Below are 23,611 nucleotides of genomic sequence, written 5' to 3'. Positions count from 1 at the left end.
AACACCCCCGGTAGCGCTGCCCGGCCCGCGCAGCTATTTGTAAAAGCTGCGGCAAGAAGGGCCATTACGCAGAAGTGTGCCTGTCCCGGGGGGTCGCCGCAATCCCCGGAAAAGAACGAGGACAGCACATTCCAAGCACCCCCCAACCCCCCCAGCGCCCCATGTGCGACCCGAGGGCGCCGCCACTTTGCGTCCCGGGCACCACGAGGGGAGGATGGGCGCCGCCATCTTGTGACCCCCCAGCCACGTGCAATTCATGGAGGTGGCCATTTTGTCCACCCCCGACCACGTGCGACCCATGGGGGTGGCCATTTTGTCCACCCCCGGCCGCGTGCGATTCATGGACGCCACCATCTTGGTTGACAACAAAGGACCCCAGCATCGACGGCTCCACGGGGTCCGAAGAAGACGCCGCGACACTACTACCACGACTGGCTTCGGTGACGCTGGATCAATCACGGCCCCGGACGCTCCAGACGACGACAACAACAGTGCTGGTCAACGGATACGAGACGCCATGCCTGATCGACTCCGGGAGCACTGAAAGTTTTATTCACCCAGACACGGTAAGACGCTGTTTTCTGACCATCCATCCAAGCACGCAAAAGATTTCCCTAGCTGCAGGATCCCACTCAGTGGAGATCAAAGGGTTCTGCATCGCAAACCTAACGGTGCAAGGGAGGGAGTTTAAGAACTACAGGCTCTACGTCCTTCCCCAACTCTGCGCCCCCACATTACTGGGATTAGACTTCCAGTGTAACCTTCAGAGCATAACACTCCAATTCGGCGGCCCAATACCCCCACTCACTATCTGCGGCCTCGCAACCCTCAAAGTTGAACCCCCGTCCTTGTTTGCAAACCTCACCCCGGATTGCAAACCCGTCGCCACTAGGAGCAGACGGTACAGCGCCCAGGACCGGACATTTATCCGGTCTGAAGTCCAGCGGTTGCTGAAGGAAGGCATAATCCAGGCCAGCATTAGTCCCTGGAGAGCCCAGGTGGTAGTCGTGAAGACAGGGGAGAAGCCAAGGATGGTCGTAGACTACAGTCAGACCATCAACAGGTGCACGCAGCTAGGTGCGTACCCTCTCCCCCGCATATCCGACATGGTCCATCGGATTGCCCAGTACAAGGTCTTTTCCACCGTGGACCTCAAGTCCGCCTACCACCAGCTCCCCACCCGCCCAGGTGACCGCAAGTACACAGCCTTCGAGGCAGACGGGCGGCTATACCACTTCCTAAGGGTCCCATTTGGCGTCACGAACAGGGTCTCGGTCTTCCAACGGGAGATGGACCGAATGGATGACCAGCACGGGTTGCAGGCCACGTTCCCGTATCTCGACAACGTAACCATCTGCGGCCACGATCGGCAGGACCACGACGCCAACCTCCTAAAGTTCCTCCAGACCGCTAACGCCCTGAACCTCACATATAACGAGGAAAAATGCATTTTTAGCACAAACTGGTTGGCCATCCTGGGATACGTAGTGCGCAATGGAGTGATAGGCCCCGACCTCGAATGCATGCGCCCCCTTATGGAATTTCCCCTCCCCCACTGCTCCAAAGCCCTGAAACGTTGCCTGGGCTTCTTTTCATATTACGCCCTATCCAACGCACAAATAGACCGCCTCCAAACCCTCCACGAGGACCTCTGCCACCCGGGGGTCACTCGATTCTACCATTTCGCAAAGTCCCGCAACCTCCCCTACTCTGTGGAGGAGGTCCGTACAGTCACCAGGAACTGCCACATCTACGCAGAGTGCAAACCGCACTTTTTCAGGCCAGATAGAGCGCACCTGATCAAGGCTTCCCGCCCCTTTGAACGCCTCAGTTTGGATTTCAAAGGCCCCCTCCCCTCCACCGGCCGCAACACATACTTCCTGAACGTGGTGGACGAGTACTCCCGTTTCCCCTTCGCCATCCCCTGCCCTGACATGACCGCGGCCACAGTCATTAAAGCCCTTGGCACCATCTTTACACTGTTCGGTTTCCCCGCGTACATCCATAGCGACAGGGGGTCCTCCTTCATGAGTGACGAGCTGCGTCAGTTCCTACTCAGCAAGGGCATTGCCTCGAGCAGGACGATCAGCTACAACCCCCGGAGGAACGGGCAGGTAGAGAGGGAGAACGGCACGGTCTGGAAGACCGTCCTACTGGCCCTACGGTCCAGGGATCTCCCAGTTTCCCGGTGGCAGGAGGTCCTCCCGGACGCTCTCCACTCCATCCGGTCGCTGCTGTGTACCACCACTAACCAAACACCGCACAAGCGCCTCCTTGTCTTCCCTAGGAAGTCCTCCTCCGGAACGTCGCTGCCGACCTGGCTGGCAGCCCCAGGACCCATCTTGCTCCGGAAACATGTGCGGGCGCACAAATCGGACCCGTTGGTCGAGAGGGTCCACCTTCTCCACGCGAACCCGCAGTACGCCTACGTGGAGTACCCCGACGGCCGACAGGACACGGCCTCCCTGCGGGACCTGGCGCCCGCCGGCAACACACACACACCCCCGACACCGATCACCCCCTCCCTGCCACCGGCGTACCCCGCGACCGCCCCCTTCCCAGGGGGGATCGGTCCACCTCCCGTGCCCGCCCAGGAGTAAAACAGGAACAAACAGCGAAACGCTCCCGGAGATGACAACGCCCGAGCAAGCACCTGCACCACCACCGGGGCTGAGGCGATCGACGAGGAAGACCAGACCGCCCGCTCGACTCGTGGAATCCGCGTGACACCAAGAAAAAGCAAGAATGTTGTTGTAACAAAAAGTTTTTTTGCCCGTATTGTAAATAGTTCTCACAAACTTGTACATAGCCCGGTGTAGGGCTAAAGCTGTATTAACACAGTCCAAAATTTGTTCCAGGGCCAGCCTTGTAAACCCCTACCACCATGTGAACCACCACCCCGCCGGGTTCCCTTTTAACAAGGGGTGAATGTGGTGGTATGTATTAGGGGTAATGTGGTACCTATGAAGCCGAGAGGCTATTGGCTGACAGGTCCCGGGTCCTGGTTGGATCTGCCGACTTCTGGCTCCGCCCTGAAGGCGGAGTGTAAGAGCTCGAGCTTCTCCCCGCAGCCTCATTCTGTTGCTGAGCTGCTGGGGACAAGTCTCGCTTAATAAAGCCTAGATAGACTTCATCACTTCTCGTCTCGCGCAAGTCATTGTGCGCTACAGGGAGTAAAGCTCACTCTACACTGTCCCCATCAAACACTCCCAGGACAGGTACAGCACGTGGTTAGATACAGAGTAAAGCTCCCTCTACACTGTCCCCATCAAACACTCCCAGGACAGGTACAGCACGGAGTTAGGTACAGAGTAAAGCTCCCTCTACACTGTCCCCATCAAACACTCCCAGGACAGGTACAGCACGTGGTTAAATACAGAGTAAAGCTCCCTCTACACTGTCCCCATCAAACATTCCCAGGACAGGTACAGCACGGGGTTAGATACAGAGTAAATCTCCCTCTACACTGTCCCTATCAAGCACTCCCAGGGCAGGTACAGCACGGGGTTAGATACAGAGTAAAGCTCCCTCTACACTGTCCCCATCAAACACTCCCAGGACAGGTTGTAGCCAGTTAAAATGGCTAACTCCCGATTTAGAATGGCGAACGGCAAAGGCTGATGGGAAAATCAGCCAACAGGACTAAAACAAGCAGCTACAGGTAGACTGTATAGTCACCTCTGGGAAGGCCAGACAAGATTGATACCTGTAGCCATCAGCATAACAAAACACCAGCCATCTGAATACTAATGAGCAATCCCCGGGAACACTGTGCAACATTTTAGACACAAAGCCAACCCAGACTTTTTGGCGCCAAGAAGAGCCTACACAAAGGGAGGTGAACGATCACCTCAAGACCGCCCATCGATCAAGGAATCACTCCAGCATTAGAGAAAATCGAACCAAGTGATTGGGACAAAGTCCAATCACTTGGAACCAGGTACAGGGTCCGCCCCGAAAGGCGGGAAGCCCCTGGGGACTATAAGAATTGAGCCCCAAGTTCAAATCGCTCTTCTTGACCGGGTCACTCAGCAACGCGAACCAACCCTTGACAGTGACCGGTTCAGCCGCCGCCGATATCCAGTAAGTCTTACTTCAACGCTCGCTACGAGATAGGCGCTCCTAGCTACCAATCTGTACCAACTTCGAATCCCGCAGGCTCAGAACCCGAACGAAAGGCCATTCGTTTCCCTGACCTGGTGGGCCAGTTCCAAGTATTGGCCTGTTAGTCGTAGAAGTAACTTAGACGTAGAATTTGTGCATGAGTAGTGATTACGGTGTATAATAAATGTGCTTTGATTTAAATCTTACTAAGCGGTGTATTGGATTATTGATCATTACTCGGACTTGAACCACGTGGCGGTATCATAAAGATACCTGGCGACTCGAGCAAAGGTGATAAAACAGAGCAATTAAACTAAGGCTAAATTTAGCCGCAACAAGGTACAGCACGGGGTTAGATACAGAGTAAAGCTCCCTCTACACTGTCCCCATCAAACACTCCCAGGACAGGTACAGCACGGGGTTAGATATAGAATAAAGCTCCTTCTACATTGTCCCCATCAAACAGTCCCAGGACAGGTACAGCACGGGGTTAGATACAGAGTAAAGCTCCCTCTTCACTGTCCCCATTAAACACTCCCAGGACAGGTACAACATGGGGTTAGATACAGAGTAAAGCTCCCTCTACACTGTCCCCATCAAACATTCCCAGGACAGGTAAAGCACGGGTTAGATACAGAGTAAAGCTGCCTCTACACTGTCCCCATCGAACACTCCCAGGGCAGGTACAGCACGGGGTTAGATACAGAGTACAGCTCCCTCTACACTGTCCCCATCAAACACTCCCAGGACAGGTACAGCACGGGGTTAGATACAGAGTATAGCTCCCTCTACACTGTCCCCATCAAACACTCCCAGGATCGGTACAGCAAGGAGGTAGATACAGAGTAAAGCTCCCTGTACACTGTCCCCATCAAACACTCCCAGGGCAGGTAGAGCACGGGGTTAGATACAGAGTAAAGCTCCCTCTACACTGTCCCCATCAAACACTCCTAGGATAGGTACAGCAAGGAGGTAGATACAGAGTAAAGCTCCCTATACACTGTCCCCATCAAACACTCCCAGGGCAGTTACAGCACGGGGTTAGATACAGAGTAAAACTCCCTCTACACTGTCCCCATCAAACACTCCCAGGACAGGTACAACAGGGGTTAGATACTGTAAGGTTTTCGGGCAATTCGGCCCTTTTGGAGAAACTCAGAGACTGTAAACTGACTTTCCAGCCAAGGGAACAGAACCAGTTTTCCCAGCAGGCTTGGCCCGCTGAGCTGAGTGGGGACATAAGCACATAAATATTTACAAACACCCCCCTAGGAGCTACAAGGAAGAAGGAGCCAGACAACAAGATAACATCAAGACACAGACAAAGGGGCACGGGAATACACAGGAGGCTTGCATGCAAGCAGGACAATGGGATGGTCATAGCCCCATGCAAATGTAAATGACCTGGCCTCCACCAGAGCAGAATCCAATCAACACCCCATCAACATAGCAGCATCTCCGGAGCAGATGGAAGTCTTTGAAAATCTTCAAGGGAGCTCAACCTCGTTATCTCAAAAAACAGACTGGAGGCGGACCTAGGGGAGGTACTCCCATCTCGACAGCTCTGACCGGCTCAAAGGGGGCGGGACCAGCGGGAACTTTAAAACTTACCTTTTCAATGCAAAAGGGGCTGGCCGATCACAGAACAAAGCCAGGTAAAGCAATATAAAAGGGGCTGTGTTTTCAATTGGGGGTCTCTTCGTTCCTGGCTCGACCTCTGCACCCCTGACTTGACCTCTGCAGCCTGTGACCGTAAGTAACCCGCAGCAGCTTGCGAAACTCCCTTGATTTTAATAGTGGTTGAGGCTTTGGGGAAGGGAACTTGTTTTGTGCCTTGTGATTTTGCTAAAACCTGTGTAACCGTAAGAATTTTCGTTGTGTCCGCTATATTACCTTTTGAATAGACTTAGTTGTATTAGAGCATAAGATTTTACTGTGTTTCTTCTGTTGATGATTTTGACCTGGGTTTTACAATAAATCTTGATCTGATGCTAATTGGAGTCGTTTAAATTCTTCAATCCTTCACCAGCGATCTCTGACCAAGTCATTGTTAAAAATACTGCTCACCTTAATTCCGGGTTCAAGAATCGAGGGTCATCTTGAGCGATTCACTCAGGACAGACTGCTGGTTAGGAAATAAACAGCAGTGTCCTATTCTCTCTCTTGGGAAAGCTACTCTAGTGGAGTAGGAACCGGGTGGGGGTTGTACCACCGGCAAGAGAGAGAATCACCTGGGTATTGGTAGGGGTCTGGAGATCTGTGTGATATAAGTCTCAGGCTGTCGGTTAGGAATAAACGGCAGGCTTGAATCAGTGCTCTCTTCAGTGGAAGTGTCCCAGTGCGACATCCCCTGGCCTCTGAAGTTTCAGTGCCAGCTGGAGAGAGACACACACAGATATTCAAACCCCAGATATCGGCCCAGTAGTGGAGTAGCGGAGATGGCACCCTCTACAATGGCGACCGCGGCAGGACCCCGGTGGTTTGGAGTATGTGACTTGGCAGAGGGGGTGAGGGAACGAAGCAAAATGGAGGAGAGAATATCCTCGTATTTGTGGCAAAAGGTCAACCTCACCAAACCTTGGGTTTCAGAATTGATCAATGCGGAGCAACCGGTAATGGCAGCGGCTGCATGGACAGAAAGCAAGGCGCACAAAAGGCACTTGGAGAAGGCAGTTTGGCTGGTTTGCCTGTCCGAGCAGGTAGTCAAGACAGAGGATAGGGTCGAAGAGTTAGAGCAGGAGTTGAGAGAAGTGAGGGCCAGCGCAGGGGACAGCGCTAGCGCAGCGGAACGACTGCGGGAAGAAATGACAGAAATGAAACAGGAAAGCGAGTCTAACCGGTGTGAGAAGGACTATCTCCACTGCCAGATAGTGGAGGGTAAAGAAAAGGAACGGAGGCTCCAGGAACTCTATGCTCGGAGTACAGAGCAGTGTAGGAAGCTGGAGGGGAAGTTCCGGGACATCCAGGCAGCATACCGAGTGGCTCGCGAGGAAATAGGGGACTGTGCCCATGGGCCGTGCCAGGCACGAATAACGGAGTTGGAGGAGGCCTTGTCCAGGTTCAGGGGACAGATACACCTGGTAGGTCCAGGGGGGTTCCCTAGGGGCAAGGTGCTCCTCGCAGCGGATGATTCCCCAAAGGCCAAGGGGAATAGACCGCCTCCTGAGGCACCGGGATCATGTCCGGGTCGGCAGGGGGGGATCGGGCTGCACGTTCAGGGGCAAGTCCAAGGGGGGTCGGCAGTGTATCCCCAGATAGCGGCGTCTCCTATATGGGTAGCTAGCCCGGGGACAGGGGGGCTACCCAACGAGGCAGGAGAGCTGGACAGTGGGGAGGAGGAGCAGGAACCCCAGGTAGGGCAGATGTGCCCTGTCAGGCAAAGAAGGTATGGTCCCCCGGCGGGGATGGCAAACAGGGGACCGGTTGAGGGCGACATTATCGTTCCTCATGGGGCATCCGCGCTCAGGGGGATGGTGGCCCACGTTCCCAGACTAACTCCAAAGGGGGATCCGTCGCTGCATTTTATGGAGGTGGAACAGGCTGCCAACATCAATGACTGCGACGAAGGGGAGCAAATAAAGATGCTCCTGATGACCCTAGATGCACAGCTATGCAGGACAGTGACCTCTGGGAATGGGGGAAGACCTGACACATGGGCGGCCGCACAGACTGCTGTTCTGGAGGCGATGGGCTTGAATCTGGGGAGCCCTTTCATGAGAGTGGGGGAAACCAAGCAGCAACCAGGGGAATCTCCCACCATGTTCGCAGACAGGCTGTGGATTGTCTATATGGAGGCATGCGGGGTTCAAGCGGATAGACGGAATTTAGGGGAAAGAACCGCCCACTGGCTGAAGACCCTAGTTGCCAATTGCCTCCCCAACGTTAGGGCAAAAGCCGAACACTGGTTCGACCCGCAGACCCCGGCCCTTAACGAGGAAGAGGTCCTCAGGAAACTTACCCTCGCCTATCGCAATGGGGAGAGGGGTGAGGACAAGCCCCTTAAGGGTAAAGTGCACGAAATCGTGCCAGCAGCCCCTAAGAGAGAGTGGAAGCATGAGGGCACTCGAACCTCCGACAAGAAACCGGTATGCTACGGGTGTGGGAAAGCCGGGCATTTCAAGAGGGAATGTAAAAACCCCAGCAAGCAGGAGAGGGCTCCCGCAGTAGAGAGTCAGACCCCGGTGGCAGGAGCAGCTGCTCCGGAAACCTTCGAGGTAAAGAAACTTTTAGCCTTTTTGCAAGGCTCAGGACAGGTGGCCATGGCAACGGGCCAGGGTCAGCCCGCCCCCGCACCCAGGGAAGCCTCCGAATGACTAGCCCCTCAGCAGCCCACCTTTCTATGCCCACTGGAGTATGGCCCGTGCGGGAGACCCTGGGTCAAAATGGAGGTCCAGGATACGGTCGGGAGTTACCTACTGGACACAGGTGCTTCCAGTACTATAGTCCACACGGACAATCCCCGAGCATCCCCTCTGTCTAGCGGGGTACCCTATAGTCTCATTGGCTTTACCGGGAACGAAAAAGTGGGTTTTTTCTCTGTTCCCCTGTCTATCAGGTTAGGGGCACTCCAGGCGCACTGGAAATGCGTCCTGATGAGATGGGAACAGGAGGGGAAAGGGATCCTAGGAGCTGACTTCATAGTGGCTCATCAGATCCTGGTGGACCTAAGAAATCACTGCCTGTGGGGTGCAGCAACGGAAGGGGCTGAAAGGGAGTTGAGGGTAATAGACAGAGCCCAGGAGAAGGGGGCTTTGTGCGTGGTACAGCCAAAGGAAGGGTACGATCTAGAAGCCCTGGAGAGGAATACCCCGGAAGAATTCAGGGAGTATGTCCGCAAGAATCTGGCTGCTTTTGCCACCCACAAGCATGATTGTGGGAGAGTAACTGGGACAGAGGTCAGGGTAGATGGGGACCCCATGTCCCAGCCCCAGAAACAGTACCGCTTCCCCCGGGAAGCAGAGGCAGACTTGGAGGTGGCCCTAAACTCACTGGTGCGGCAAGGAGTGTTGAGGACAATTGCCACCCATGTAAACTCCCCGCTCTGGCCGGTGAGGAAGCCGGACAACTCCTGGAGGGCCACCGTGGACTACAGAGTCCTGAATAAACACATTCCAGCCTGCGCCCCAACGGTGGCGGCCGTGGCAGACTTGCTAGGAGAAATTCCAGCATCCGCCTCAATTTTTACGGTGCTGGATATTTCAAATGGATTTTGGTCAGTCCCGGTCAGAAGGGAAGACCAATACAAGTTTGCATTTACTTTTAAGGGGCAACAATACACCTGGACCTGTCTCCCGCAGGGATTCCACAACAGCCCGAGCATTTTCCATCAATGTATGGCAGAATGCTTAAAGGGCTTCAGTGAGCCACACAAGCTGGTGCAGTATGTGGACGACATCCTGTTGTTCACCAGTACTAGGGAGGAGCATGGGCCCCTAGTGGACGAGCTGTTGGGGATGTTACACAAAGGAGGGCTGAAAGTTAACCCTAAAAAGGCACAGATCGGGCTAGGAGAGGTGAAGTTCCTGGGGTTAACCCTGAGAGCTGGGGAGAGAGGGATTGACACCGCCAGGAGACAAACAGTGCAGGAACTCCCAGTCCCCGTAGATGTAAAGGGGATACGGTCCTTTTTAGGAATCACCGGCTACTGCAGGGATTTCATTGAGGACTATGCCACCACAGCAGCGCCTCTGCTTAGGCTGCTGCACAAGGGGGTGGAGTGGGACTGGGACAGCAAATGTGAGACGGCGTTCGTCCAACTCAAGCAGGACTTGCAGAAAGCCCCAGCCCTGGGAGCCATTAACCCCCGGGAGGAGTTTTTCCTGGAGGTGGCCGCAGGCAGCGATGGCCTGAGTGCTGTGCTCCTCCAGACCCGACATGGCAAATTGAGGCCGGTGGTGTACTCCTCTCGGGTCCTCACAGACGTGGAGCGGGCATACTCCAACTGTGAGAGGCATCTGCTGGCCACCCACTGGGCAGTAAAGCGGATGCAGGTATTTGTTAGGATGGGCCCCATCACTCTCCTGACACATCACACCCCGACCCAAATGCTGCTGGACGGCCGGATTAAGGACGGTACGGTCAGCAGCGCCAGAATCACCAGGTGGACCCTCCTGCTGTCTCAAATGGCCCTTCAGGTAAAAGGGCTGAATGAGCCACAGCTCGCAGCCAACCTAATATACCCCGGGGAGCCACACCACTGTTCCGTAGAAGGGGTATGGGAGGTAGGGTTCGGACTCCGGGCAGGGCTGCACCCCACAGGGAGGGAGATCTATGTGGATGGGTCCAGTACGGTAGCGGAGGGCGTCAGGCTCACGGGCTGCGGGATCTGGGACCCCGATGCTGACATAGCCCTGGCCCTTAAACTCCCCCATACACTCAGCGCCCAGCAGGCAGAGCTGGCTGCAGTGATGTATGTGGTGACCCACCCCGACCGTTTTCCCACGCCGTATACCATCTGCTCAGATAGCATGTTTACATGCAACTCCTGCACGGAGTACCTGGCTATCTGGTCCCGACGAGGATACACCTCCTCGGATGGAAAACCACTGGCCACAAAACCCCTCCTCGAGAAAATCGTGGCGGCAGTTGGGCAGGGAGAGGACAGGTATATCCTCAAGGTGAAAGCTCACTCCAAAACAGAGCCACGGGGCGAGGGGAACCAGAAAGCAGACGGCCTGGCTCGAGAGGGGGCTAAGAATGGGATAGCGTGGGACCCGTACGAAGAGGGACAAGTAGCGGCCGTTACAAGACAGCCCCAGAGGGGGGATGGGACGAGTTTGGCCCCAGATCTGGCCACTGCCCAGGGACAGGACCCCGAGCTGAAGAAAGTCATAACGGCCATGGGCAGACAGGAAAGGATAGAGGGGCCCTATGGGGGAAAGGACATCACACTGAAGGAGGGCATGCTCTTCAGGGGGGACCAGTGGATAGTGCCTTCCCAGCATCATAGGGAATTTATCGAAATGGCCCATGAAAGCCCCGGAGCGGGACATCCCGGCCCTGAGACCACCTGGCAACGGGTGGAGAGGGTGGGGTGGTGGCCGAGCCTCCGGGAGGATGCTCGCGATTTTTGTGCGAGCTGCCTGGTGTGTGCTACCAATAACCCGGACCCCAAGAAGAGAAAGGTCTCGTTGGGGCACATCCGCAGGGTGGAGGGGCCCTGGCAGTCGATACAGATCGACTATATTGGACCCCTTCCCCCAGCGACGGGGGGTTACAAGTACTGTCTGGTGTTGGTGGATATTTTCACCAAGTGGGTGGAAGCCTTCCCCTGCCGAACAGCCACCGCAGCAGGCACAGCCAGGATACTGGTCAGGGAGGTATTCTCGAGGTGGGGACTCCCACAGTTTGTGGAGTCAGATCAGGGGAGTCACTTCACGGGACAAGTGATGCAAGCGACCCTGAAAGTCCTGGGGATTAAGGCCAAATGGCATGTGGCTTATAACCCTCAATCCTCAGGTCCTGTGGAAAGGTTAAACAGGACCATAAAGGAAAGGATCAGGAAAGAAACAGGCAGCTCGCCCAACCGGTGGGTAGAAATCTTACCCTTAGTTTTAATGGGGATCCGGGCAAGCCAGTCCAGAAGCACAGGGTACTCCCCGCACGAGCTCATGACAGGGAGAGTCATGAGAACCCCGATCCATGTCAGGGTACCTTCCCTGACGGAGGGGCAGCTTAGGGAGGTAAATCGAGACAAGTTTGCTAAGAAGCTGATGGAGCAGCTAAAGGAAATTAACTGGCAGGCAGCGTTTAATATGGGGACCCAGCACCGGAGGAACAAGCTGCTACTCGAGCCCCACACTACCCAGGAATGGGCCATAGGGGACCAAGTAATGGTCCGGAATTTTGCACGGGTAGGAGCCTTTGAGCCACTGTACGCGGGACCGTACAGTATAGTGGACAAGGCCAGCCCCATGGTTTACGCAGTACAGCTCCCCCGGAAGGTTAAATGGTTCCACGTGAATCAGTGCAAACTTTTCGACCCCACCAGGGCCGGTAAAAGCAAGTTGGGGGGGGGGCTGGGGGTGATAGTGGAGAAGCCGCCTGCAGAATTGACGACGGTGGGGGAGGTCCCTGACCCCACGACCACACAACCGGTGACAAGGTACTGTCCCCAAGGGGCAGTCCCAAAGAGACCGACAGTGCTGCAAGCACCCAGCCCAGGGACAGTGATGATTCCCAAGCCCTTCCCTGTGGGTCAGGTGGCCTGCCTTAGTATAGAGGCTAAGGAGGCGGAGGAAGTGGAGGTATCACCTTGGGTTTGGGAACCAGTCAGGGGACGAAGGAGCAATCGGGTCTCCAAGCCCCCGGTAAGATGGTCCCCATCCCATCTCCCTGTCACCCGGTCCCGCAGTAAGGGGACCCGAGTAGAAGGGAGCGATGAGGGATCACCGAACCCTGTTGGGAAAGGAGAGGCAAGGGGCAGCCCGAACCCCCGGGAGGGGACGGTCTGGCCCGAGCCGTTGGACCAAACAGGTGGACTGCCCCAGTTTAGCGGGGCACAGTTTTAATTTGGCCACCCGGAGACGGGTGGCATTGTATATATCATATTCCTTTTTCTTTCCCCCTGCTAGTTCTAATTAGTGTGTAGTTGTGTGTGAAGTATTTAGGATCGTGGGAACACAGAAGCGCCTGGTGCAAGGGTAAAATGATGAAGCACCAGGCACTAGGACCCTGGTGCAGCCGGGCTGTAAAACACAGAACCCCAGACAGGCTGCGGCAACTTCAAAGCAGGAGCTGCTGCTGCCACCGGATAGCGGCAGGCACTAGGACCCTGGGGAGCCGGGCTGTAAACACAGAACCCCAGACAGGCTGCGGCAACTTCAAAGCAGGAGCTGCTGCCGCCACCGGATAGCACCCATGCACTTCAAGGTAGGTAGGGCTGTAGAGGCAAGAATGTGTTTTGGTTTTACAGATGGGGCACCCGACGATGTGGAGTTTGCTGATCTTGGCGATGGTGGGACCGGGAGAACTCCGCAGAGGCGAGACAGAAGAGTCCTTCGACTGACCGGGTTAGGGTGACTGAGGGCAGGCGGGTATGTTCAACCTGTGAGGGGGACGTTCCTTTGGGGAGACGGTGGTGGCCCAGGAAGCTGAGGCTGGACATGAGGGATCGGTCCTCGGACTGGGAACGGACTGGACAACACCTAACGGACCATCACGGGGTCACCGGGTAGGATCACCGTTTGCGGGGATAAGGGGTGGGCTTCTGACCAGGGCATTTATTTGTGTTCATGGGGATCTACCAAGGCATGTCCACAAGGGGCATTAATCACTTTTGTAAGGTGGTGGCAGAACCCAGGGAACGGGATAAATTGACCGCAGTGGGGAGGGATGTGTAACGCCCAGGGAAGGGATGACTGTAGAAGCTACCGAACTGCTGGTTCAGGTAAAGCGACCCCTGCCCACAGCCCAACCGATCGACCCTCACAACTGTCCGATCACCACCAGGGGGGAGCCTGAGAATGGTTTAGTGTTTGCCCCCACAAAGGAAATGTTGTACAGGGGGTACATTATGCTGCCGCCTCAGTTGGACTAAACCTTTCAGCTGCAGGTATCGACGATGGAGGATAAATGAAGAGCCCTCAACGGGAAGAAGCGAAGTGCAGCCAAGAAAGGAGGATCCTTGATGAAATAAACAGATGCAATTGTAAATAGTTGTATGGATTCGCGGGTCCCAGTTACTTGACTGGGATATATGTACAGGGACCCTTACGTTTGGGGTTCCGGTGAAATGTGTACTTGAGTGGGATATATGTACAGGGACCCTTACGTTTGGGGTTCCGGTGCAATGTGTATATGTTACTGTCTGCTTGAATTAAGTATGGTCTTGTCTTTCCCTTTCATTGAAATCAGGGGTAGCCTAGATTAAGGGAACTGTCTTGGGACTTGTAGTTTCGCATGTTGTTGGGGGGGGGACCTACGGTCCACACAAAAGGAAATAATTGCCCTTCACCTGTGTCGATACGGTCCAAGCAGGTAGGGACGTATCGAAGGGGCATCTGTAAGGTTTTCGGGCAATTCGGCCCTTTTGGAGAAACTCAGAGACTGTAAACTGACTTTCCAGCCAAGGGAACAGAACCAGTTTTCCCAGCAGGCTTGGCCCGCTGAGCTGAGTGGGGACATAAGCACATAAATATTTACAAACACCCCCCTAGGAGCTACAAGGAAGAAGGAGCCAGACAACAAGATAACATCAAGACACAGACAAAGGGGCACGGGAATACACAGGAGGCTTGCATGCAAGCAGGACAATGGGATGGTCATAGCCCCATGCAAATGTAAATGACCTGGCCTCCACCAGAGCAGAATCCAATCAACACCCCATCAACATAGCAGCATCTCCGGAGCAGATGGAAGTCTTTGAAAATCTTCAAGGGAGCTCAACCTCGTTATCTCAAAAAACAGACTGGAGGCGGACCTAGGGGAGGTACTCCCATCTCGACAGCTCTGACCGGCTCAAAGGGGGCGGGACCAGCGGGAACTTTAAAACTTACCTTTTCAATGCAAAAGGGGCTGGCCGATCACAGAACAAAGCCAGGTAAAGCAATATAAAAGGGGCTGTGTTTTCAATTGGGGGTCTCTTCGTTCCTGGCTCGACCTCTGCACCCCTGACTTGACCTCTGCAGCCTGTGACCGTAAGTAACCCGCAGCAGCTTGCGAAACTCCCTTGATTTTAATAGTGGTTGAGGCTTTGGGGAAGGGAACTTGTTTTGTGCCTTGTGATTTTGCTAAAACCTGTGTAACCGTAAGAATTTTCGTTGTGTCCGCTATATTACCTTTTGAATAGACTTAGTTGTATTAGAGCATAAGATTTTACTGTGTTTCTTCTGTTGATGATTTTGACCTGGGTTTTACAATAAATCTTGATCTGATGCTAATTGGAGTCGTTTAAATTCTTCAATCCTTCACCAGCGATCTCTGACCAAGTCATTGTTAAAAATACTGCTCACCTTAATTCCGGGTTCAAGAATCGAGGGTCATCTTGAGCGATTCACTCAGGACAGACTGCTGGTTAGGAAATAAACAGCAGTGTCCTATTCTCTCTCTTGGGAAAGCTACTCTAGTGGAGTAGGAACCGGGTGGGGGTTGTACCACCGGCAAGAGAGAGAATCACCTGGGTATTGGTAGGGGTCTGGAGATCTGTGTGATATAAGTCTCAGGCTGTCGGTTAGGAATAAACGGCAGGCTTGAATCAGTGCTCTCTTCAGTGGAAGTGTCCCAGTGCGACATCCCCTGGCCTCTGAAGTTTCAGTGCCAGCTGGAGAGAGACACACACAGATATTCAAACCCCAGATATCGGCCCAGTAGTGGAGTAGCGGAGATGGCACCCTCTACAATACAGAGTAAAGCTCCGTCTACAGTGTCCCCATCAAACACTCCCAGGACAGGTAAAGCACGGGGTAAGATACAGAGTAAAGCTCCCTCTACACTGTCCCCATCAAACACTCCCAGGACAGGTACAGCACGGGGTTAGATACAGAGTAAAGCTCCCTCTACACAGTCCCCATCAAACACTCCCTGGACAGGTACAGCACGGGGTTAGATACAGAGTGAAGCTCCCTCTACACTGTCCCCATCAAACCCTCCGAGGACAGGTACAGCACGGGGTTAGATACAGAGTAAAGCTTCCTCTACACTGTCACCATCAAACACCCCCAGGACAGGTACAGCACGGGGCTAGATACAGAGTAAAGCTCCCTCTGCACTGTCCCCATCGAACACTCCCAGGACAGATACAGCACGGGGTTAGATACAGAGTAAAGCTGCCTCTACACTGTCCCCATCGAACACTCCCAGGGCAGGTACAGCACGGGGTTAGATACAGAGTACAGCTCCCTCTACACTGTCACCATCAAACACCCCCAGGACAGGTACAGCACGGGGTTAGATACAGAGTAAAGCTTCCTCTACACTGTCACCATCAAACACCCCCAGGACAGGTACAGCACGGGGCTAGATACAGAGTAAAGCTCCCTCTGCACTGTCCCCATCGAACACTCCCAGGACAGATACAGCACGGGGTTAGATACAGAGTACAGCTCCCTCTACACTGTCCCCATCAAACACTCCCAGGACAGGTACATCACGTGGTTAGATACAGAGTAAAGCTCCCTCTACACTGTCCCCATCAAACACGCCCAGGACAGGTACAATTAAATAATTTAAGTATGTCATGAGGATCAGATGAACAAGAGGCTCCAAGAGAGCAATGTGTCCAGAGAGTAACAGCCTAATTATGAAGTCTTGGATGTAAATAGTGTAAATAAACCATTTTGGGGAAAACTAGATCTGAACTCCAAGTCGCTGAGAGAGTTAGAAAAAGCTCATTGAGCCCGACGACAATACAACTGCAGAGCAACAACAGAGGCCATGGTGCGAGTGCTAAATGCTGCAGTTTTAACATGAGGCACATATTGGGAACACATGAGCTAGGAGCAGCTCGGTTTTGTGAAGAAGCTATATTAAAATAAGACATACCTTGGTAACACACCACCCACCGTGTCTACAACCACAATGTCTACACCACTCCCACAGCCCTTCCAACACATTGAAGGACATTGATGGGAGCTCTGCACCAATAGTTTGTAGTGTCGAGGAGCTCTGGACTTCCAAGTAAGGGCACAGAAACAACTGGTCTGTACACTTCCATATGTTTATTAAAATTGGTTCATCAGATGTGGGTTTCGCTGGCTTGGCCAGTATTTATTGCCGCTCCCTAATTGTGCCTTCGATGGTAGAGGTTGTGGGTTTGGAAGGTGCGATTGAAGGAACCTTGGCAAAATGCTGCAGTGCATCTTGTAGGTGTTACACACGGGCTGCCACTGTGCGTCGGTGATGGAGGGGGTGGATGTTGAAGCTGGTGAATGAGGTGCCAGTCCGCTTGACTGCTTTGTCCAGCCCCTTGAGTGTTGTCGGAGCTGCACTCATCCAGGCGAGTGAATTAGGAGCAGGAGAAGGCCACTCGGCCCCTCGAGCCTGCTCCCCCATTCAATAAGATCATGGTTAACCTGATTGTCACCGCAACCCCACATTTCTGCTGACCCCCAATAACCTTTCACTCCCACTTGTTAATCAAGAATCTATCTGGTTCTGCCTTTAAAATATTTAAAGGTCCTGCTTCATCTGCCTTTTCAGGAAGAAAGTTCCAGAGACACACCACCCTTTGAGAGAAAGAAATTCTCCTCATCTCCATTTTAAATGAGCGACCCTTTATTTTTAAACAGTGACTCCTAGTTCCAGATTCCCCAACTGGAGGAAACATCCGCTCCACATCCGGCCCGTCAATACATAGCAATATACCCTCAGGATTTTAATGGCTTCTGTCAAGTCGACTCTTACTGTTCTAAACTCCAGTGGATATAAACCCAACCTCACCAACCTTTCCTCATAAGACAAACAGCTCATTCCTGATATTGGACTGGTAAATATTCTCTGAACTGTTTCGAAGACATTTATATTCTTCCTTAAATAAAGAGATCGATACTGAAACAATATTCCAGATGTGGCTTCACCAATGACCTGTACAACTGAAGCATAACCTCCTTACTTTTATATTCAATTCCCCTCGCAGTAAACAACATTCCATTAGCTTTCCTAATTACTTCCTGGCAAGTGAGAAGTATTCCCTCACACTCCTGGTTTGTGCCTTGTAAGAATAATAATAATACAATCTTTATTAGTGTCACCACAATGAGGTACTGTGAAAATCCCCTAGTCGCCACACTCCGGCGCCTGTTCGGGTACACTGAGGGAGAATTCAGAATGCCCAATTCTGGGCTTGTGGTAGGAAACCGGAGCACCCGGAGGAAACCCACGCAGACACGGGGAGAACATACAGGCTCTACACAGTCATTGACCCAAGCCGGGAATCGAACCTGGGACCCTGACGCTGTGAAGCAACAGTGCTAACCAATGTGCTACCGTGCCTTGCAGATGGTGGACAAGCTTTGGGGAGTCAAGGGGTGAGTTCTTCACAGAAGTCCCAGCTTCTGAACTGCCCTACAGCTATAGTATTTATATAATTGGTCCAGTTTAGCTTCTGGTCAATGGAGCTCCCTGGGATGGTGATAATTGGGAATTCAGTGATGGCAATGTCATTGAATGTGAAGGGGTTCTCTCTCATTGGGGATAATCATTATTAGGAACATTTAATTATTAATGTAGCGGGTTAAGAACCTGGGGTTAGAATATGTTTAAAAATAATTCGGTTCTTCAGAGATCATGGTTTTTAAAAGGATTTTAGTTTGCTTCTGGGGAATAGCAAATGAAATTGATGAAGAAATAGGTTTTTCAGTCTAAGCTAATGGACTGGTTTGACTGGGAGGTTCCTGGGGGGTTAATGTGCTTTTGCATTCTGCAGAGATCATTTGTTTTTATGCTCGAGGGAGATGAGGTCATTGATGGGTGCAGCCCAGAAAGGCAGAGGGACACTTTGAGAAGCTGTGGAGAGAGGCAGTTTTGGAGAAAAGACTTTTGGAAGTGAATTCTGATCTGGCAATCCTTGTGTGTTTTAGCCCCCAGATAAAGGCAGTTTTTTTCCCCTGTAGGATAGGGGGAAAAAAAGAGTAATAATATTTTAAAAGCAGAGAAGTCATGTCTGAAGACAAGGAAGAGGTTGAAACAACCCAGTTATTTGAAGATATTCAGCCAGGTTCCAGGGGTTCCAACAAGAGCCGGACTCTGTTGGGTCCCGCAAGTATTACTCTATGCCCTGTTAATTGTAAGGTGGGTTAAGAGCTGTATGTTTCTTCTCTCGCTGTTTAATGGGAAATTGTATAGTTGTGTTAAGGGGTAAGCTGTTCTTTTCCAGGTGTGAAGTTAAAAGTTTAATATCGCATTTATAATAAAGATTTTGTTTTATGAATACCAAAGCACTATTTTTCATGCAATCACTCCTGGAGAGAATCATTCTTTCCGCAGTCTTAAAATAAACTAAAATATAGGGGTTTCAGCCCAGTATTCTAGCCACTGTTGGGGTCTGGCCTGGAATCGTAATACTGGCACTTGTGTGGCATGAAAGCTACTTGCTACTTACTTATCAGCTCAGACCTGAATATTGTCCAGAAACAGTTTAAAATAAAAGGAGAAACTCTAAAAGCGATGCAACAGAGGGTCCTTGGCGTATATGTATATAAGTCTATAAGGATGACAGTTAATAAAGCTTATAGTATCTTAGGTTTTATTAAAAGGGGCATTGAGTACACGGGTAAGGAGGTCATGTTGAACTTGTGCAAGAAACTAGTTAGGCCTCACTGGAGATTGTGCCCAGTTCTTGGATCCATACTTGATAAAAGATGTGAAGAAATTGAAGAGACTGTATCGGAGATTCAGAAGAATGGTTCCATGGATAAAGAACTCTCGCTACGTTGGTAGATTGGAGAGCTGGGGGTGTTTTCATTGGAGTAAAGAAGGCCGAGAGGGGACTTGATAGAGATATTTAAGATCCTGAGGGGTGTGGACAGAGAAATTGCTCCCGAGAGAGAGAGGGAGCATCAAAAACTAGAGGGTACAGATTCAGAATAATTGGCAAAAGGAGTAAACGTGAAGTGAGGGAATGTTTTCACCCGGGGGTGGTTGGAGTCTGGAACGAACGTCGAGAGAGCTGTGGAGGCAGGGTGGATCGAGGTATTGAAAAGGGAATTGGATTACTATTCGCAAAGTGCTAGAAAAACAAAGGTAGTTTTGTATTGGTAAACATTAGACCTAAGATATAGTTTTAGGTGGGTTTAGTTTAATGTTTCTGTGCTTGGAAGGTTAAAACCTATAGTTAGATTCATGCTGGACAAAGCATACCTCTGCTGGCTTATTTCCTCTTCATGCCCTCCAAGTGCAATAGAAGCCCAGTTGGAAGTGACCAAACCCCCACACTTTTAAACACCTTTGTCCCTTATTAACAAAACACCAGATTTGTGCTTGAGGTGCTGTTACCTCCAGAACTACAGGCAAAGAGCTGGAATTAGACAGAATAGTTACTTCTTAGAACATAAGAACTAGGAACAGGAGGCGGCAATTCAGCCTCTCAAGGCTGCTCCACCGTTCAATACAATTATGGCTGATCTCACCCTGGCCTCAACTCCACCGTCCTGTCCGTCCTCCATAACCCTTCAACCCATTACCAATTAAAAATCTGTCTAACCCCTCCTTAAACTTACTCACTGTCCCAGCATCCACCACACTCTGGGGTAGCGAATTCCAGATTCACAACCCTTTGGGAGAAGTAGTTTCTCCTCATGTCTGTTTTATATTTACTACCCCTTATCCCGAGACTATGGCCTCTCGTTCTCGAATGTCCCACAAGAGAAAGCATCCGCTCCACGTCTACTTTATCCACACCTTTTAGCATTAGGTCCAGTCTCACCAATGCAGTGTACAGCTGCAACAACACTTCTTTACATTTATACGGGGCGGCACGGTGGCCCAGTGGTTAGCACTGCTGCCTCACAGCGCCAGGGACCCGGGTTTGATTCCAACCTTGGCCGACTGTCTGTGTGGAGTTTACACGTTCTTCCCGTGTCTGCGTGGGTCTCCTCCGGGTGATCCGTTTTCCTCCCACAGTCCAAACATGTGCAAGTTAGGCGGATTGGATATGCTAAATTGTCCCTTGGCGAGGTTACAGGGATACTGTGGGGAATTGGGCTTCTGTCAGTGTGCTCTTTCAGGGGGTCGGTGCAGACTCAATGGGCCGAATGGCCTCCTTCCGCACTGTAGGGATTCTATAATTCTGTGATTCTATGATACTCTATTCCATTTGCTATCAATGCCAACATTCCATTTGCTTTCTTTATTGCCAGCTGTACCTGCATGCTAGCTTTCTGTGACACAAGCACCAGGACGTCCAGATCCCTCTGCACGCCGCACCCTGAAGGTTAATAAATTGCCTTTTCATTGAACAAAAATGGATGACCTCACACTTATCCACCATAATTACAGAATCAGAAAATATTTCTGCCCAGCAGGGCATGTGTTCAGGATTCGAACTTCTACAAAGGGTCAATCATAGAATCATAGAATTTACAGTGCAGAAGGAGGCCATTCGGCCCATCGAGTCTGCACCAACCCTTACAAAGAGCACCCTGTCGTGTTGGGTGTCCTGATACACAAATGAGCCAACACGGCTGAAGATGGTACAACTTGATTTTATCGTGTTAACTAACAGATGCAACTAACTATAGACTAGGGTACATTCGCTACCAGCTAACCTATGGACCTAGCCCTATCACTAATGTTGGTGAGGCACTCAGCACATGGTCTATGTCTGAGTGTCACGGTGCAAGCTCTGTGTCCCGAGCTCCTACCAGAATGAGCGGGAACTCTCGTGTTCCCCCTTTTATAGTGCATGTGCTCTTACTACTGATTGGCTGCGATGTTGTGTGTGTGCTGGTTGGTCCAACTACCTGTCCATCAGTGTGTGTGTGATTGCACCATGATATGCTGATCTGGATATCATGACACACCCTACTGAAGCCCACGTATCTACCCTATCCCCGTAACCCAGTAACCCCCACTTAACATTTTTTTGGACACTAAGGGCAATTTACCACGGCCAATCCACCTATCCCACACATCTTTGGAATGTGGGAGGAACCCGGAGCACCCGGAGGAAACCCACGCACACACGGGGAGAACATGCAGATTCCGCACAGACAGTGACCCAAGCCGGGAATCGAACCCGGGACCCTGGAGCTGTGAAGCAACTGTGCTAACCACTGTGCTACCGTGCCGCCCACGTGAGGTCACTTAGGATGGCAGTGGAGCCATAATTCAGGAACACATTTCCTAAGTTGTTCCGGGGGGTCTGGAAAAGTGAGTATCACAACACTTTACTCCCAGACCCCAGACCGATCTGCCTATATACCGCGAGGAGAGTAAAGGCAAAGTCACCATAGTCCCAGATGACCATAGGCTGTTTCCCCCTTTGAGGGGGAGAACTGACTTGTGGGGATTTAACCTGAGGATCGGCACACCTCACCCACTGATCCCAGAAAGTCACAGAGCAAGTTGACATGATGCTGCATCAAACAGTGATCTCTCCTGTTACAGTGCCTACAAAATGGTGCTTAGGTCGATCAACACCCTAAACCAAATGGCAAAATCAGGCTCTGTGTAGACCTGACTAAGCTAAATAGAGCCGTTCGTAGAGAGATACACAAAATGTGTTCTGTTGCTGTCAGTGTGGCAAAGTTATCCAAAACTGTTCTTTATCAATGTCCAATATCCTGGAAGGCTGAGGAGGAATTATTTGCCACAGAGACAACTTTCTCGGTTAGAAGAGCACACTCATCGAGTTTGGAAAGTTCTAAAAGTGCTTGAACAAGCAGGCCTCACTCTGAATGAAAACTGTGAGCTTGGCGGATGTTTAGGCCAGATCAGATGCTACGAAGTGGGGAAAATTAAGATTAAAAAACAAAGTGAAACAGGAAGTTGATTAGAAGCAGATGTCTGGGAGGGCAGCATGGTGGCCCAGTGGTTAGCACTATTGTTTCACAGCTCCAGGGTCCCAGGTTCAATCCCGGCCCCGGGTCACTGTCCGTGTGGAGTTTGCACATCCTCCCCGTTAGTTTCTCTGCAGTTTGTCCTTTCACACCTTTTGTTCTCTCTGGGGACTGCCATGAACACTCTTTCCCCTTGCTTTCTGTGGCTATTAGCACCCGTTTCCCTGGGTTTCTGTGGCTAAGACTCATCTTTCACTCTCACTCCACAGTATAAATATTTCCCACTTTCTCTGTCTGTTAGCTTTGACAAAGGGTCATCGGACTCGAAATGTTACCTCTTTTCTCTCCCTACAGATGTTGCCAGACCCGCTGAGATTTTCCAGCATTTTCTTTTTGGTGCCAAGACCTGAATATGTCCAAGCAACCAGGTGTTGAGACACCGCCGTAAACAACAAAGACATCTGACAATTGTTGCTGACCTTTCAATCTTCAGTGACAGGCTAGTAATCCCTCGAGCAATGTGAAAAGACATTGTCTGAAAACTCCAGAGTGGTCATCTAGGCATCATCAAATGAAGGGCAGAGGTACAACAATCAGTATGGTTGCCAGGAATTCCGAAAGCCAGAGAAAACTCATTTTGAGGGGTCATACCTGGGCCATCCGCAGCCAAGGACCAACAGAATCATTGCCACCATCAACATTCCCATTCAGGCCTTGCCAAAGGCTGGGAACGGATCAGTTTGACTTCAGAGGAAAAATCTACCTCATTGTCACTGATTATGACTCTCACTAGGTGGAAAGCAGCCACAACCGCAGGAGCTGTGGGAAAAGCTTTGAATCACATTTACTCAACAATTGGTATTCTGGAAGAAAGAGTCTCAAACAAATAGTTTAACAAAATATTTTAACAGTTTTGATTTTTATTTGAGGGAAGATGTAACGGGTTAATGGTTATATTATTAAAAAGTGTCAATGATGAAGCAAGCATGGCATGAGGACCAGGTGACCAAGAGACTCCAAGGAAGCAAGGCACAGAATAATGTGCATCCAGGGAACAATCTCCTCACCATGAG

The 23,611-nt window shown here is 51.5% G+C and overlaps 1 protein-coding gene across 1 annotated transcript in view; it reads right to left on the bottom strand.

Moving 5' to 3' along the window:
- Positions 1 to 23,070, bottom strand: part of LOC140387642 (thioredoxin reductase 1, cytoplasmic-like) — a 90,466-nt gene extending 67,396 nt beyond the window's left edge. Inside the window, exon 1 of the mRNA XM_072470839.1 lies at positions 23,018 to 23,070. Within this exon, the coding sequence (XP_072326940.1) occupies positions 23,018 to 23,070 (53 nt within the window). The remainder of the gene's footprint in view (positions 1 to 23,017) is intronic.
- Positions 23,071 to 23,611: the final 541 nt, after the last annotated feature.

The sequence above is a fragment of the Scyliorhinus torazame genome, chromosome 13 (assembly GCF_047496885.1).
Source record: "Scyliorhinus torazame isolate Kashiwa2021f chromosome 13, sScyTor2.1, whole genome shotgun sequence".
Classification (NCBI taxonomy): Eukaryota; Metazoa; Chordata; class Chondrichthyes; order Carcharhiniformes; family Scyliorhinidae; genus Scyliorhinus; species Scyliorhinus torazame.
The sequence above is the reverse complement of the archived record's forward strand: the minus strand, read 5'-3'. Positions and strand labels throughout refer to the sequence as shown.